This window comes from Micromesistius poutassou (genome assembly GCF_964030765.1).
Source record: "Micromesistius poutassou genome assembly, chromosome: 14".
Classification (NCBI taxonomy): domain Eukaryota; kingdom Metazoa; phylum Chordata; class Actinopteri; order Gadiformes; family Gadidae; genus Micromesistius; species Micromesistius poutassou.
The window spans coordinates 15,728,656-15,746,155 of NC_140284.1; the positions used below are offsets into that span (position 1 = coordinate 15,728,656).

A 17,500-nucleotide genomic window follows, 5' to 3' on the forward strand; every position below is an offset into this window, starting at 1 on the left:
GATGATGAATGATGATGGATGATGATGGATGATGATGATGGATGATGATGGATAATGATGATGGATGATGATGATGGATGATGATGATGGATGATGATGATGGATGATGATGATGGATGATGATGAATGATGATGAATGATGATGGATGATGATGGATGATGATGATGGATGATGATGGATAATGATGATGGATGATGATGATGGATGATGATGATGAATGGATGATGGATAGAGAGATAATGATGGATGATGATGAATGAATGATGGATGGAGGGATGATGATGGATAATGATGGATGATGATGGATGATGATAAATGGATGATGATGGATGATGATGAATGGATGATGAAGATGGATGGATTCATTAATTGGAGGATTGATTGTAGATATTTCTAGTAGAATCATATTTTCTTGACTGGTTTCTACTTTTCCTTCAGGGAGAAAGAGGATCTCGTGGCGAGCAAGGAGAAAAAGTCAGTGTCTTCAAAATAAAAGTCCTCTAGGAAAACATTTACTTCTTACAGCAGTTGTGATCTCACAGCCCCCCCCCCCCCCCTCTCTGGTCCCAACAGGGCTTCTGCACGCCGTACATGAACGGGATGAAAGGGGAGCCCGGCCCCCCCGGAGCCAGGGTGGGTGGTCTGCACTCACACACATGTTACACCTCAGAACAGCACCTGAACAGGACAGACAGGAGCTGACTGTTATACTGTTACTGTTATACTGTTATACTGTTACTGTTATACTGTTACTGTTATACTGTACCTCAGAACAGCACCTGAACAGGACAGACAGGAGCTGTTGTACTGTTATAGCAGACTGTTGTACTGTTATAGCAGACTGTTGTACTGTTACTGCAGACTGTTGTACTGTTACTGCAGACTGTTGTACTGTTACTGCAGACTGTTGTACTGTTACTGCAGACTGTTGTACTGTTATAGCAGACTGTTGTACTGTTACTGCAGACTGTTGTACTGTTATAGCAGACTGTTGTACTGTTACTGCAGACTGTTGTACTGTTACTGCAGACTGTTGTACTGTTATAGTAGACTGTTGTACTGTTACTGCAGACTGTTATACTGTTATAGCAGACTGTTATACTGTTACTGCAGACTGTTGTACTGTTACTGCAGACTGTTATACTGTTATAGCAGTCTGTTGTACTGTTACTGCAGACTGTTATACTGTTACTGCAGACTGTTGTACTGTTACTGCAGACTGTTGTACTGTTATAGCAGACTGTTGTACTGTTATAGCAGACTGCTGTACTGTTACTGCAGACTGTTATACTGTCTACCTTACAGTGTGTTAAAACTTCACCACTCAGGTTAGAGTCTGTCCTGACATGAACACATTATAATCCCAATCTTTTCTCTTTGATATTCAGGGCAAACCTGGAAAAGAGGGAGACACAGGGCCGAGGGTGAGTGTGCTTCATGTGTTTTATGATTAAATACTGTTCATGTTTTAGCCAGCGTTAGCATGTAGGCTAACTCATTTTGTCTTACAGGGAGAGAGGGGCTACTTTGGAATTGTTGGGCCCAGCGGGTTGCCGGTAAGTTCCTTTGATCTACACAATAAATACAAGATAGAAGAATAGTTCAGAAGAACAATATTCCTTGATAGTTCAGCTAAAAGTTAGAATCTATGGTTTCATTAAACTGACGTCTAGGATACTCATTTCTTTGTCTGCTTTCAGGGTGAAAAGGGTGAAAAGGGACCACCAGGATACGTAAGATCTGTCTTTCCTGTTAACATATCTCTCTGTCTCTTGCATCAATTCAAACCCTAATCTGAGCTCCAAATATAAAATATATATAGAAGATGTAGTTCTACATCGAACCACCAGGTGTCGCCCTATCTTGCCGTTACTGTGTGTGTCACTTACTCATTCATTACGCATGCAATTATGACAAATCTAAAATAAATAATCAATAGATGTTAAATGATTTATTCTTACTTTTATTCTTATTCTCACTTTATTTTGATTTCATAGATTGAATCCTAATCATATAATTCAGATCCTAGTCATTTATTTACTACTATTTTCTATCTATGGATCCTTATACTATAGTTTGATGTGTGTGTGTGTGTGTGTTATCCTGCTGTGAGGTGAACACAGCGTGGCTTGGAGCATCATGTTGCTGTGTGTGTTATGACCCCAGCAGCAGCTTCTACTGCTCTAACTCTGGTCTGGTCTGGCCTCTGCAGGGTAGTGGGTCGTCTGGACCCCCCGGACCCCCTGGTCTCCCAGGACTACAGGGAGAGAAAGGTAGAGCAACACACGCACACACACACACACACACACACACACACACACACACGTACACACACACACACACACCTTGAGCAAGGCACCTGGAATACCCCCCAATTTTCCCAAGGGCTTTAATAAAGTATTGATTACTATTTTATTTTATTTTACACAGTGCAGTGGAGCTGTTTGTTGGTGATTACTCCATTTTTTTTTTTAAACCTTTTTTACCATTGTGAATATCCTTAACTTTGTGACTTTTCATTTTGTGGGCAGGTTTCACTGGTCCCCATGGCGACACTGGGCCCCCAGGTGATTCTATTAATTACTATTAATGACTCTGTTTCTATGTAATATTATATATATATATAGGTTTATATATATATATATATAGGTTTAAATATATATAAACGGTCTGCGTGGACGAATCCTCCGCCGACGATGGACTGAATATTCCCGTTTGTTTGCAGGCCGGAATTCCGAAGGCCCTAAAGGAGACCAGGGGAACAAGGGAGACGCGGGACCGCCCGGAGACCGCGGCCTGGAGGGGGAGTCTCTCCGTGGACCCCCCGGAGAGGACGGGCAGCCCGGGCCCCCAGGGGTCCCAGGAGCACCCAGTACGCCTCACTCCAGACCACCACACCTCACTCCTGTGTCTCACTCCAGCAGGGGGCTTTAGCAGCGGGTCTCAAACTACCAACCCTAAACCCTCCAGGATCCTTTTAGAGAGGGCCTGGTCACTGAGGGCCAGTCAGACACACCTGGTCCCTGAGGGCCAGTCAGACACACCTGGTCCCTGAGGGCCAGTCAGACACTTGTGGCTTGTTCCCTGATGATTCATTGGATAGATTTAACAAACACATCTTTGTTAGTGTTCAGGGGCCGTATTCACAAAGCTTTTTATCTTACCGCTAGGAGTGCTCCTAACTCGCGCTAAAACATTTTACGTAGGTGTTTTTTCTTAAAAGTTATTCACAAAGCCGCTGAGACCTACTCATACTAAGGATAAATCACTAAGAGTGAACTAAGAGTAACGCCCCCTAACGCCCCCTTATGTCGATTCTCGTGCACAAGTTTTGAAGCGGTCAGTACGGTTATTGGCTGTTGAGTGCCGGCGGTCTCCGTGAAACTCATTCGCAACTTCCCACAAACAAGCCCACTAAATCAACGAAAAATAAGGAAATAGCCTAGGCTACAAATGAAGTCCTATCAAACAGTTATGGACAGTGCAGTTAGCAGAATACACGCACGATGACAAGAGAGCCAAAGCAAACAATAAAAATACGTAAATTGCATTATATCAAGGAAGTAATTAAAAGCACCCTGCAAACTATTATCCAATGAGCATATTTCCAGCACTTAAAGTTTGGGCGTAGCCAGAGATTGTAATTAAGGTGCGCCTGTGAGAGTTTGGGTGGCCTCAAGTTCACGGTGATTTACCAGAACGCTGTTAGAATAACTGCTGCAAGTGTCCGGTGGATGCCAGGGTCCGGAGCGATCGATACGACCATCCTGAAAGCAGCCCTGGCTCTCCACTAAATCACTCCACGCTGTACATGGGGGTATGAAATGTATGGATATAATCGCAAAATCCAATAGGGGGGTTTCCTTCACAGCCCCACTTCTGTGGTAGCGAATGCGTGGACCTAGACCGGTCACTATGCAGTCCTAGTGCAACGCGCACCGCGCACCGCTCACCGCGCTCTCGATCGAAAGAAATCGTTGTAATGAATTAATTCTGAAAATATTTTGGTGTGTCAGGACCACGCTTGGGTGTCCCAGGCACACCCATGCACACCCGTGGCTACGTCACTAAACACTTTAAATATTAGCCCATAGCACCGTTCAAGTCCTCCTATCATGATGAATGAAGGAGAAGACAACGTGAAACGCAAGCGAAAGCCCAACTGGTCTGACTCCCGACTCCTTACTGAGAAGATTATAAACTCAATACAATAAATTATCTTACAATAAATGATTAGATAGTAATCATAAGTAAGAGTAGTTATAGGCCTATTATTTTTTACTTCAAACCATTTATTTTTATTTGAAATAAATAATGATGATTAAAGTGTTGTATTGCTATTAATACATGAGACAAATAATGATGGGTTAAGTGATTTATTTATATTTATATATTAAATAATTAAGGATGATTAAAGGTACATTTGTAACATTGCCCCGTGTGTTTTAACCATCACTGATGGTTGCGATATTCCTAAATCGTCGTCATTGCAAAGTTGCATTTTCCCTGTTGCTAAATATCAGAGTGTTATTCACTAATTCCACAACAAGTTTGATACCCTCACGATTTTTCCTTATCAATTCACAGTCTTCCATTGTCTCCAAAACATTTCGTCTCGCAGCCATTTTCCGATTCTTTGTGAATAGGTCTTACTGAGTTAGGAGTCCTCTCGAGGACTTTTAAGCTCTCCTAGACTTAGGTGCTACTTTTAGGCCTAAATACTTGTGTGAATTGCTCTTAGTGAAAAAAGTTAGGAGTCCTAAATTTAAGACTGACACGCCCATTATTTTTAGGAGTTACTCCTAAATTCGCCACTTATGACCTACTTTTAGCCCTAAGATTCTTTGTGAATACGGCCCCAGATATACTAGCTCAGTTTGTTAAGGAAGTATTCAGATGAATACGTTGTGGTGGAGCTATTTACCATAACCAATATTAAACGACAAACATGCACATTTGTAGACATTTCATCGAGTACCCCTAGGGGTCAGTGTACCCCCCTTTGAGCAACACGCACTGACTGTGTGTGTGTGTGTGTGTGTGTGTCTGTGCGTGTGTGTGTGTGTGTGTGTGTGTGTGTGTGTGTGTGTGTGCGTGCGTGCGTGTGTGTCTGTACCTGTGTGTGTGTGTGTGTGTGTGTGTGTGTGTGTGTGTGTGTGTGTGTGTCTGTGTGTGTGTGTGTGTGTGTGTGTTACAGTCAACCCCGGTGAGTGTGATGCAGAGAAAGGCGCTCGCGGGCCCCCAGGATCCATCGGCCTTCAAGGAGAGCTGGGACAGAAAGGTACCTGTCACCCTGTCACTGTGTCACCCTGTCACCCTGTCACCCTGTCACCCTGTCACCCTGTCACTCTGTCACCCTGTCACCCTGTCACCCTGTCACCCTGTCACTCTGTCACCCTGTCACCCTGTCACTGTGTCACCCTGTCACTCTGTCACCCTGTCACTCTGTCACTCTGTCACTCTGTCACTCTGTCACCCTTTCACCCTGTCACCCTGTCACTCTGTCACTGTGTCCCTCTGTCACTGTGTCACTCTGTCACCCTGTCACTGTGTCCCTCTGTCACCCTGTCACCCTGTCACCCTGTCACCCTGTCAACCTGTCACTGTCACTCTGTCACTGTGTCACCCTGTCACCCTGTCACTCTTTCACTCAGCACAGACTCAATCAGTAGAAGAACATGTGTGTGGTGTAAAGCTGGACTCCTGATAAGTGGTGGTTAATCAGACTTGTCCAAGACGGCCAGTATGGAAAGGCTCTGCGAGATCTGAGTTCAGTGACAGTTCTCATTAGAGGGGCGTCTGTCTAGTGGTGGACGTGATAGCACCCTGAGATCACCACACCAACCGTAGACCACCTGCTCTCCCTCCCCAGGTGAAAAGGGAGAGACCTGCGTTCAGTGTGAGGCCGACGGACCCCCTGGATCCCCTGGACCCGCAGGGCCTAAAGGAGTCCAAGGTGAGCCGACCAATGCACTCATCACCTCGGTGTCAGAGATCAAAACCTCTACCAATGGATGGTAGCGGCATGACAGCTTCCTGTCCTGTGTGGTCTGGTGGGTTAGAGGGTTAGAGGGTAAGGGTTCTGAACGCCTCCTCTCCCTGTGGCAGGATACCCTGGGCTGGCCGGCTCTAAGGGAGAGAAGGGGTCATCCGGTCCAGCTGGTCCCCCTGGCGTCTTCGTGAGTAGCACCCCTGTCATCACCTGGGCCCCTGGCTCCGCCCAGGGGCCGCATTAAGACCCACTGATACCTCGTTAGACGGTGCAAACGGCATGTGCACTCCTCCTGCCAAACCCCGACCTGTAGTAGGACCAGCGGTACGGGGACGTCCCCCATGAGGTCTCTAACCGCTCCGCCGGTCTCCCCCCCGCAGGGTGTTGGCGGCAGCCCGGGCCTGATGGGGGCCCCGGGGGCGGTGGGGGAACCAGGGGACATCTTCGTGGCTCCCGGGCTGAAGGGGGACAAGGGGCTCCCCGGGACCGTGGGCTCCTCGGGCCTGCCGGGTGTGGACGGGTTTCCAGGGAAGGACGGGTTCCCGGGTTCACCGGGCCCCAAGGGAGAACCGGTGAGTACTGAGTGGGAGGAACGATAACAAACACCTGACTGGTTCACCGCTACTTTCTGCACCTCCAAGATTTGGTAACTTGCTGAAATCAATCCGAGCATTGAGGAGGTCAACCGCTGAAAGTGGGTCTCAGCCATCGACGTCAGAGAATGAAAGTGGCCGTGATATATTTATTTTCATTTGCGGCATCTTTGTTTACTGATTCCCTGTCTCCATGGAGACCCCGCTGGTCTTCACCAGCCAGCTGAAATAATAAAATTATTCTGAAGTTTGCTGCCTTCTTTAGACTATGTGTGAGTGTGTGAGTGGACAGAGAGCAGAGTGGTGGACTGTCTCACCCTCTCCTCTGTGTGGACTGTCTCACCCTCTCCTCTCTGTGGACTGTCTCACCCTCTCCTCTCTGTGGACTGTCTCACCCTCTCCTCTGTGTGGACTGTCTCACCCTCTCCTCTCTGTGGACTGTCTCACCCTCTCCTCTCTGTGGACTGTCTCACCCTCTCCTCTCTGTGGACTGTCTCACCCTCTCCTCTGTGTGGACTGTCTCACCCTCTCCTCTGTGTGGACTGTCTCACCCTCTCCTCTCTGTGGACTGTCTCACCCTCTCCTCTCTGTGGACTGTCTCACCCTCTCCTCTCTGTGGACCGTCTAACCCTCACCTCTCCGGCCTGCAGGCCAGAGAAGGCATCAAGGGCGACCGCGGTCTGGACGGGGACCATGGGGCCGTAGGACCGCAGGGAGAGCGAGGCCCCCCGGGGATCCCCGGGGCGGGGCTGCCGGGAGAGTCCGGAGACAAGGGTGTGCCCGGGGCCCAAGGAAGACCCGGAACACCTGGGCAGCCAGGTAAACACACCGCTGAGTCACACCTGGGCAGCCAGGTAAACAGACTGCTGAGTCACACCTGGGCAGCCAGGTAAACACACCGCTGAGTCACACCTGGGCAGCCAGGTAAACAGACCACTGAGACACACCTGGGCAGCCAGGTAAACACACCGCTGAGTCACACCTGGGCTGCCAGGTAAACACACCGCTGAGTCACACCTGGGCAGCCAGGTAAACAGACCACTGAGACACCTGGGCAGCCAGGTAAACAGACCACTGAGACACCTGGGCAGCCAGGTAAACACACCGCTGAGACACCTGGGCAGCGAGGTAAACAGCCCGGTGAGGTGCGTGCCCCCCACCAACACCCACACATGCCATCGATGCCAGCTCCAGGCCAGGGCGCCGCAGCCCTGACCGTCGTCCACTGTTGTCGTGATCTTTCCTGTCGGCGAAGGGGTGTTGGTTGGAGTCTTCGGTCAGCAGTCTGTAGTCAGGGTTGTTGGGGCAGTGTGTCAGCACCTCTGCAAACAGAGACAATACCCTATCCACATACCCCCTGTGTATCAAGACCAGTGAGTTAAAGTGGAATCCACATATTCTTACCACGTTCCAGTCCTTCGCCACCTGTCGTCGTGATCTGATGTCACACACGAGGCGGTGTTATAGACAGGGTGGCTGAAGCTGCAGGTGTTGTGTAATGCAGTGTGTCCCCTGTCCTCTGTCCTGTTCCCCACCAGGCCTGAAAGGAGAAGCTGGTAAAGGAGTGAGCGCCCCTGGACATCAGGGGACCCCCGGACTCAGAGGACAGCCGGGCATACCAGGCCTACAAGGTGGGCACTGAACCAGAGCATGGTGACAAGATGGACCATTACAGTAACACAGAGCGAAGGAGGGCCGACTAACGAGGAGGGGCAACTAATGAGGAGGGGTTACTAATGAGGAGGGGCGACTAATGAGGAGGGGTTACTAACGAGGAGGGGCGACTAACGAGGAGGGGTTACTAACGAGGAGGGGCGACTAATGAGGAGGGGTTACTAATGAGGAGGGGCGACTAACGAGGGGGGGCTACTAACGAGGAGGGGCTACTAACGAGGAGGGGTTACTAACGAGGAGGGCCGACTAACGAAGAGGGGCGACTAACGAGGGGTACTGACCAGTGAAGTAACGGATTACAGTAACGATATTATATGATACCTTTTTTGGGTAACAAAGTAACGCATTACACTAAAAATATTGGTAACTACACTACTTTACTAGACTATAGGAACGATCTGTTTCAGTGGTGCGTGCATGCGTGCTGCCTGTGTGCGTGCTGCCTGTGGGCGTGCTGCCTGTGTGCGTGCTGCCTGTGTGTGTGCACGTTGCCATAGCGCTCGGGAGATAGAGATGGAGACGGAGACAGGGGGTTTCGGCGATTACTTTCAGTTTATAACTCGAAAGAACAAAAATATTCAAGTCAAATGCACTCTATGCCCAGGCGACAGGCGTCTTTCAACTGTCGCAACCCAGATTTAGAAAAATACTAGATAAAATACCCGCGACGCGCAAGCCAACATCCGACAGGAAAACAAGTGTTATTCCGACATGGAATCAGAGCTCAAAATAACTTTTCAGTTCCTGGATCAAGTGTCACCGCGGCTTAAGTGCATTTCTGTTTTAATTGTAGGGGATAAAGTGGCCTTTATTTTAATATTTTGCATTGACCACTTCTTTTTTTGTTTGCCATGAACCTAATAACAAGCTGGTTTAGCTATGTTTCCAAAAGCCTGTGTTTTGAATCTTCAGGGTTGCCAACTTTTGGGTTTTCGCTGGCATGAGATTCTGTAGAATCTTGTAATGCATACCTTATAGCAGGGTCCGCGGGTGTAAATGTTGACTGTTGGGGGGGGGGGGGGGGATCGGGATTGTTGATGTGGGGGGGGGGGGGGGGTCGGGATTGTTGATGGGAGAAAGCGGATGTGTGGCGTGTGCGCATGTGTAAGCAGGCAAAAACGTGGTGAAAAAACGGTGAAACCATGAGAGTTGGCAGGTCTGAATCTTGTGTGTGTGTGACTTTGTTGTTTCTGGATTTTACAGTGAGGCATATTTCTTTGTGCAGACAGGGATAGTGTTCTTTCATATGGTTTTTGCCATTTTGTATACATTTATACAATAAACACTAAGTGATGATAGGGCTATGGTGTTTGTCCATGTATCTACACAGTAAATTAAGAAACAGGAAAGTAAAGTAATAAGTAACTTTTCAAATGCAGTAACTAGTAAAGTAATATCATTACAATTTACAGAAGTAACTAGTAGTAAGTAACTAATTACTTTTTTTGAGTAACTACCCCAACACTGGTACTGACTAACGAGGAGGGTTGACTAACGAGGGGGGCTGACTAACGAGGAGGGCTGACTAACGAGGGGGGCTGACTAACGAGGACGGGTTGTCTTTGTTCCCAGGTGACCGGGGAGTGCGCGGAGACCCGGGGCAACCAGGGTTCCCCGGAGTGAAGGGTGACCACGGTCTTCCGGGGATCGGACTTCCGGGCGTTCCTGGCCCCAAAGGTAAACCGTGGGGACGATCAGGACTCTGACTCCAGGGCCATCATCAGGTTCAGCCGTCCGGTTCTGACACCAGGAGCAGATGGCTGTGACTGAGAGGTCCACTGTGTCTGTGTGTCGCTAGGATATTCCGGAATCCCAGGAGTCCAGGGAGTCCCTGGAGAGGCAGGAAGACCAGGACATGACGGACTCACAGGGCAACCTGGCGGGCCTGGTCAGAAGGTGTGTGTCCCTGTGTGTGTGTGTGTGTGTGTGGGTGTGTGTGTGTGTGTTTGAATGCGTGCGTGCATTTGTATGTGTGTGTGTGTGTGTGTGTGTGTGTAGTTGTGTGTGCGTGCATGTGTGTGTTTGTGTGTGTTTCAATGCGTATGTGCGTTTGTATGCTTGTGTGTGTGTGTGTGTGTGTGTGTGTGTGCTGTGTGTGTGTGTGCTGTGTGTGTGTGTGTGTGTGTGTGTGTGTGTGTGTGTGTGTGTGCGTGTGTGTGTGTGTGTGTGTTTGTATCTTGGAGGTTCAGAGCTGGACTAACGGGATCCTAACTGTGGTTCTCCTGACAGGGAGACCCCGGTCGTGGTCTGCCGGGTCCTAAGGGGTCTCAGGGCCTCCAGGGGGGGCCTGGGTTCCCCGGGACCAAGGGGAGCGTGGGTCCCACGGGGGTCCCGGGGCTGGAGGGATCCACAGGACCGCCAGGAGCTCAGGGGGTCAAAGGTCAGGAAAACAAACTCACTCACGGGACCTCAAGATCACCAAGACGTCCGTGATCCTGATCACGCTTTATTTCACACGCCGCCGTCGTCGTCTCCGTCTCCTCACAGGTACCCCCGGCCCCCCCGGGCCCACAGGACGCGTCGGCCCACAGGGAGAACCAGGACCGGGTCCGCCTGGGGGCCCCGGGCCCCAGGGGCCCCATGGAGAGCCCGGACCACTTGGTGAGTTCTCGAGCCACGCGTCGTAACGCGGCAGAACCCGCTCTCTGCCCGCCAACCAGGCTGATGTTCTCTACCTCCGTGACCGTGTGCAGGCTACAGCGGGGAGAAGGGGGAGAAGGGGTTCCCCGGGCCCCCGGGTCTGGACATGCCCGGGCCCCAGGGCGAGAAGGGCCTGCCAGGGTTCCCCGGCCAGGCGGGGGGGACAGGGTTCCCGGGCCGAACCGGACCCTCGGGCAGGGCGGGGCTGACGGGAGACCACGGTGAGAACCGCCGCCGCGCGTTGCACTACTGCCGGAGAGAAGGGGTGTCAGCGTCATTACTGACTGGACTCTACTCTGTGTGTGTGTGTGTGTGTGTGTGTGTGTGTGTGTGCAGGTCCAAAGGGAGAGATGGGCGTCATGGGAACGCCGGGCTTCCCTGGGGGCTCCGGACCTCCTGGCACCCCCGGGTTCCCCGGTGAACGAGGTGAGGCGGGTTCTGTGCCCTGAACCCAGTGTGGAGGACCGGTGAGGTGTGAAGGCTCTGGAGACCGGCAGGGCCTTCATCTGTCGTCTGTCTCCTCCCCAGGTGACCCGGGTCAGGGCGGACCGCGGGGGGACTTCGGCGTGGCCGGACCCAAGGGAGTGAGAGGAGAGCAGGGTCTCACAGGCCCGCCCGGGAACATGAGCGAGGTGGACATGGAGCACATGAAGGGGGAGAAGGGAGACCTCGGGATCACAGGTAGGAGCACACTAGAGCCTTAAGACCCAGGACAGGACAGGTAGGAACACACTAGAGCCTTAAGACCCAGGACAGGACAGGTAGGAACACACTAGAGCCTTAAGACCCAGGACAGGTAGGAACACACTAGAGCCTTAAGACCCAGGACAGGTAGGAACACACTAGAGCAGGGGTCTCCAACACGTCGATCGCGAGCTACCGGTAGCTCGCGGGAAGGTTTTCAGTAGCTTTTCAGCAAAAAAAGCGGAATCAATTTGTGGCGCTCGTTGTTCAATCTGTGGCGCAGCGCCACACATTGGCCTATGTGTGGGAAACACTCAGACCTGCAAACTCCTCAGAGGAAAAATCCTGTCCGTTACTTTAATGCTTTCCAGCAAGTCTTCAGCCCTTGCATGCCCAAGGAACTGTGATCCAAAATATGAAGACGTCACGCGGTCTTTCCAGAACCGAACGTGAATATCCCTGTTTACTCTTAAGCGACTGGTTAAGAGACTCGTCGAACATCAGCACAAATGGCCCAGAATCATTGATGCTATTTGTGAGAAGTTTCTTAAAATGCGGAGCAATTCCAAAACCGATCATATAGGCTGTTTTATCTTTGCCACACGCAAAACTTGTGGCTATTTGGGAGTCCGGGAACATGCTCGCGAACACTGCCCCTATACCTTCATTCGAAGTGTACGAGTGGTGTTTGGATGCAGTGTTCAGGCACCAGAGAATTGTGGAATTGTGATGGAAGTAACATCTGTCCGTCTATCGCTGCTGAGGTGCCAGCAGGGCTAGTGACATTTGCTTGGGTTGCCGCGATCCCTGTAGTCCTAGTGCTGCTGCTAGGACCGCAAAACAACGACATCGAGAGCTGCTCCCCCCTCGCACGAAGCCGCTGCTGGTGAACGCTCGACGCGTTGTGTGACTTGATCGCTGTAATGCCATTCCATGTCACACTGATCGTTTTTTTACACAACGAGCAAAATGCTTCTCGGTCATTTCCCATCACGGGTTTCAGCCAGTCTTTAAATGCCTCCCTATAAGCCCCCCGATATATATATATATAATTAAAAAAAAGGCCCTTGAAAGATAGTAAAAGGTAACAAACCCAATTTGACTTGGTAGTAAATTTTTCATCACCACCTCAAACAGAAGCTTAAGTCAGTTGATGTAAATAAATACAAGCGATGTGATGCAAGTAGCTCTTGGCCACTTAATTTTTTTCTAAGTAGCTCTCAGTTGAAAGACCCCTTTGGAGTTGGAGACCCCTGCACTAGAGCCTTAAGACCCAGGACAGGACAGGTAGGAAACAAAAGGGTTCTAGGACTCAGCAGCAGTCGCCAGGCGGTTGCTAAAACCAATGAATGCCGTAATAGCAGTGACCTGTCCAATTTAAGCAGTGACCCGCCCAAGTTAAAATAAGACCAATGGTCTTTATTTATTAACCTTTAGCTAAATGTTGTCAGTTACACCCATCAGTGAACCCTGACTCTTAGACCTTACATAACAATTTGTGTTGGTGTAAATTCCCCTGCAGAGCTGCTGGAGGTGAGTGACAGGGCCCGTCGGAGCCCCAGTGGTTCAGATGAAGCCGCTCCCTGTAACCACGACCTCTGCTTCATCCTCAGGTTACCCGGGGTCCACCGGCCAGAAGGGCTTCCCGGGTCAGATCGGAGACCCTGGGGTCTCAGGGAAGGACGGAGAGCCCGGTTTACCCGGACAGCCAGGTGAGTTTAGGAACACCTTTCAGTGGAGGCATGGGTTCATCTTTGAACCGTTGGGGGTCGTTACCCCCTGGGACGGGTGCATGGCTTTGATTGGACGACCAGATGTTTCTACTGACCTCCGAGTCCTCTACAGTCTACAGCAGCGTGATTCCATTTGACAAACGTATCTGACTGGTGTTTGAACGGTGTGTGTCAGGGGAGAAAGGAGACACAGGATACCCTGGAGAGCCTGGGAACACTGGCTTTCCTGGTCTGAAGGGCACGGTGGGACCCATGGGAATACCAGGTAGGACGTGACACGCGTAGGGCGTAGAAGGGGAAGCGCAAACATCATTATCAACGCTTGAACGATTGATCACTGATACATATACATGATACACTGATACATATTGTTTATTTTATTTTTTGTTGTGTGTTTGTATATGTTTGTGTCTGTGTGTGTTTGTGTGCGTGTGTGTGTGTGTGTGTGTGTGTGTTCCTCGTCAGGTCCGGTGGGTCCGAAAGGCACCAAGGGGGGCATCGGGACGCCGGGCCACCCCGGGTTCAGGGGGACCGACGGGCTGAAGGGAGACAAGGGGGAGGTGGGGGAGGCCGGCATCGGAGTCCCAGGACCCCCCGGGGAGAAGGTAATGTAGAGCCCTGACCCAGGACGCTCAGGGCTTCACACTAGTGCCGCACACTCACCCCTTCACTCACCCCTTCACTCACCCCTTCACTCACTCGTTCATTCACCCCTTCACACTAGTGCCTCACACTCACCCCTTCACTCACTCGTTCATTCACCCCTTCACACTAGTGCCTCACACTCACCCCTTCACTCACCCCTTCACTCACTCGTTCATTCACCCCTTTACACAACCCTTCATTCACCCCTTCACTCACCCCTTCACACTAGTGCCTCACACTCACCCCTTCACTCACTCGTTCATTCACCCCTTCACACACCCCTTCACTCACCCCTTCACTCACCCCTTCATTCACCCCTTCACACACCCCTTCACTCACCCCTTCACTCACCCCTTCATTCACCCCTTCACACACCCCTTCACTCACCCCTTCATACCTATATGGGTACAGTGACGGCGGGACCAGACAGGGTCAGGTGCCCCTCACCGTCAGGGGGTCGAACCAGAGACGCCCTGGTCCCAGACGGGTGTGTGTGCTCACTCCTCTCCCCCCCCCCAGGGTCCAGTGGGCCAGGCCGGGTTCCCAGGGAGCTCTGGAGAGAAGGGACTGAAGGGGGGCATGGGGGAGCCGGGCATGCCCGGACAGCCCGGCACCAAAGGGGCGCTCGGAAACATCGGCTACCCAGGTGGGCTCCACCCTCAGGACGCACCGCTTTGTACACACCCTGTCATAGCTATTGAATGTCATTATTATTGATTGAGTGTGTGTGTGTGTGTGTGTGTGTGTCCAGGTCAGCCAGGTAGACCTGGTGATAAGGGGTTACCAGGCCTTCACGGGTCTGAAGGAACTCCTGGTCTGGAGGGCCGTGCGGGTACGTACCCCTCACTACACACCGCGGTGTCGTACCGGTCTACCCTCCGTGATGGAGAGTCCTTCCTCGGAGACACTAGTGGTTGAGCGTGGTTGTGGGAAGGTGTCACTCAAAACACTGATATGTTTTGAGTGTAGTACAGTTTTTTAAATGTTGATGATATCATATATTAGTTAGACATCGTATAAGCGCTGCACGTCTTAGACCATGTGGTTAACCTGTGCCTTCCTCGAGGTAAAGCTCACCTCACTGAACCCCCCACCCCTTCCCCCTCTCAGGTGAACCTGGACTCCAAGGGCCCCCCGGGTCCCTGGGGGAAAAAGGAGAGGCCGGGGTGGACGGGATCCCGGGATCCTCCGGGGAGAGAGGGGAGCCAGGTGAGTCCACCGACCAACACGTCTGGGGGGGAAAGAGATGGTTCAGCCCGACCTGGCCTGTTGATGATGATGATGATGATGATGTGTTATGAGGGCTCTCCTTGATTCTGTAGAGAAGCCCGGTTTGATTAGAATCTTAGATTACTATCGGACACTCCAATCCCACAACGTATTCTTAACCAACGAAGAAGGAAGCATCAGGGTCTGGTTCATATTCCATCTTATGATGGTAACCTGTAGAGAATTCTATTCTATTCTATTTTATCTTATGATTAGCCTGGAAGTCCAGACCCACATCTAGAAAGCTGTAGGGTCTGGCAACGAGTAACGAAAACGGCCCAACTCGAGGGGCGGCACCAAGCATGCATTTGAAAATATCACTGCACGCTATTGGATAACACTACGACCAATCAGAAGAATACAAGGGGTGACGTATCCAGACCACTGGAGCTAACCAATAGATAAGACTCGGATGGATTCTATCTTCTGATGGTAACCCTAACCCTAACCCTAACCCTAACCTGTATCCTGGGAGATATCGCCCAGCGAGGGACGTGCATTAATCCTCGGGTGTGTATTGCAATTTGAGGAACATCATCTCCTTCTGTTCCCAGGTACTCCTGGAAGAGGATTCCCGGGAACGCCGGGAGGGAGCGGCGGCAAGGGTGAGCGCACCGTCTACCGCTAGATCAGATCCCCCTGTCCCCTCGTCGTTAGCTTTCTGCTAGCCTCCCCCCCGATCGCTCTGTAGCAGCGGCCCCTGCCTGGGCACTGGGCCCCTGCCTGGGCACTGGGCCCCAGCCTGGGCACTGGGCCCCTGCCTGGGCACTGGGCCCCTGCCTGGGCACTGGGCCCCTGCCTGGGCATTGGGCCCTGGGGCAGACGGAGGGTATTGCTGTTGGTCTGCCAAATTTGTAACCAAAAATCTTCAGGGTTTTGTAATATATTGTTTCCAAATATTAGATTTGTCCAAATATTTTGAATACAACTTTTTTCCCCCATAATTGAAGCTTTCTTTAACCAGGAAAAGGTCCCATTAAGTTACAATAACTCTTCTCCCAGGGAGTCCTGATAACTTATAATTATAAGATTTTCCAGAGGTTTTAGTTTGTGACACAAACATTGGTGGTAATATTTCACCTTCATTACTGATAGCTGATATTATTATATCCCTGTTATATATATTGTTATATCCCTCCCAGCCTCCTGCTGGTAGTGGGCTGGTGGTTCTGATCCCTACTGGAGGCTAGAGGAGGTCCGTCTCTACAGCTGTTCTCTCCCTGCAGGTGATAAGGGCAGTCCCGGGTTCCCCGGCACCCCGGGTCACCCGGGCATCCCCGGGATCAAAGGCGACAAGGGCCTCCACGGCCCCGACGGGACCCCCGGAGATCCCGGGCAGAGGGGCCTCCCCGGAGCGTCCATGGCGGGCCCCAAAGGAGAACGCGGAGAGCAGGGAATCCCGGGAGAATCAGGTGCACGTCCCACGGAGACACCAGAAACAACGACGACCCGAGTGTGGAGTCAGGTTCTGAAAGCAGTCCGCTCACCCTGTTCTGCCCCTCCCCAGGAGCCCACGGGGCCCCGGGGCCCGAGGGCCTGCCAGGCAGGGAGGCACCCAAGGGAGACAAGGGAGACCAGGGCTTCCTCGGCCTGCAGGGGGAGGAAGGGACCAAGGGGGAGCGGGGGAACAACGGACTCCCGGTAGGTCCTAGAGAGCCTCCTCGTTACCGCTGGGGCACTTCCCAGTTTGACCCCCTTGTGCAGCTTTAATTGGGGTTTGCGTGTGTGTGTGTGTGTGTGTGTGTGTGTGTGTGTGCATGTGTATGCGCGTGTGTCTTATAGGGACAAGTCGGCCTCCCGGGCGTGGACGGGCTGCGGGGGGAGAAGGGGTTGCAGGGCCCGCCCGGGTTCCCAGGTGAGTTGTTACCTGCTGGATCCCCATTGGCTGCCCAGTGTCCATGTGTGTGTGTGTGTGTGTGTGTGTGTGTGTGTGTGTGTGTGTGTGGCAGCACTCAGGCCTGACGTGTGTGTACCCTCCCCAGGTGTGAAGGGGGAGATCGGGAGCCTGGGGTTCCAGGGGGAGCTCGGAGACCAGGGCTTCCAGGGAGAGAAGGGTACGGTGGGCCCCCCCGGCCCCCCAGGCCCCCACACCTTAATCAAGGGGGACTCCGGGTTCCCAGGGGTCCAGGGCCTTCCAGGACCCCAGGGGCCCAGCGGCTACCTCGGGCAGAAGGGCCAGCAGGGTAAGGGGTCCGCCTCCACAGACTGTAGTGACCAATGAGCTCGCCAGTTGATGACCTCTGACCTCGCCACGTCCCCCCCCGCTGCA

At 51.8% G+C, this 17,500-nt stretch overlaps 1 protein-coding gene across 1 annotated transcript in view; it reads left to right on the top strand.

Annotated features, from left to right (window-relative positions):
• Nucleotides 1–17,500, top strand: part of col4a1 (collagen, type IV, alpha 1) — a 29,925-nt gene that overhangs the window by 5,630 nt on the left and 6,795 nt on the right. The window contains exons 13-44 of the mRNA XM_084479001.1: nucleotides 440–475; nucleotides 575–634; nucleotides 1,390–1,425; nucleotides 1,513–1,557; nucleotides 1,702–1,734; nucleotides 2,214–2,274; nucleotides 2,533–2,568; nucleotides 2,727–2,873; nucleotides 5,199–5,282; nucleotides 5,874–5,957; nucleotides 6,110–6,180; nucleotides 6,374–6,565; nucleotides 7,237–7,405; nucleotides 8,125–8,217; nucleotides 9,833–9,937; nucleotides 10,059–10,156; nucleotides 10,490–10,640; nucleotides 10,748–10,861; nucleotides 10,954–11,121; nucleotides 11,237–11,326; nucleotides 11,429–11,581; nucleotides 13,198–13,296; nucleotides 13,493–13,582; nucleotides 13,783–13,922; nucleotides 14,482–14,608; nucleotides 14,714–14,794; nucleotides 15,073–15,171; nucleotides 15,786–15,836; nucleotides 16,458–16,643; nucleotides 16,739–16,872; nucleotides 17,014–17,086; nucleotides 17,214–17,414. Coding sequence (XP_084335127.1) covers nucleotides 440–475; nucleotides 575–634; nucleotides 1,390–1,425; nucleotides 1,513–1,557; nucleotides 1,702–1,734; nucleotides 2,214–2,274; nucleotides 2,533–2,568; nucleotides 2,727–2,873; nucleotides 5,199–5,282; nucleotides 5,874–5,957; nucleotides 6,110–6,180; nucleotides 6,374–6,565; nucleotides 7,237–7,405; nucleotides 8,125–8,217; nucleotides 9,833–9,937; nucleotides 10,059–10,156; nucleotides 10,490–10,640; nucleotides 10,748–10,861; nucleotides 10,954–11,121; nucleotides 11,237–11,326; nucleotides 11,429–11,581; nucleotides 13,198–13,296; nucleotides 13,493–13,582; nucleotides 13,783–13,922; nucleotides 14,482–14,608; nucleotides 14,714–14,794; nucleotides 15,073–15,171; nucleotides 15,786–15,836; nucleotides 16,458–16,643; nucleotides 16,739–16,872; nucleotides 17,014–17,086; nucleotides 17,214–17,414 — 3,307 coding nt within the window. The remainder of the gene's footprint in view (nucleotides 1–439; nucleotides 476–574; nucleotides 635–1,389; nucleotides 1,426–1,512; nucleotides 1,558–1,701; nucleotides 1,735–2,213; nucleotides 2,275–2,532; nucleotides 2,569–2,726; nucleotides 2,874–5,198; nucleotides 5,283–5,873; nucleotides 5,958–6,109; nucleotides 6,181–6,373; nucleotides 6,566–7,236; nucleotides 7,406–8,124; nucleotides 8,218–9,832; nucleotides 9,938–10,058; nucleotides 10,157–10,489; nucleotides 10,641–10,747; nucleotides 10,862–10,953; nucleotides 11,122–11,236; nucleotides 11,327–11,428; nucleotides 11,582–13,197; nucleotides 13,297–13,492; nucleotides 13,583–13,782; nucleotides 13,923–14,481; nucleotides 14,609–14,713; nucleotides 14,795–15,072; nucleotides 15,172–15,785; nucleotides 15,837–16,457; nucleotides 16,644–16,738; nucleotides 16,873–17,013; nucleotides 17,087–17,213; nucleotides 17,415–17,500) is intronic.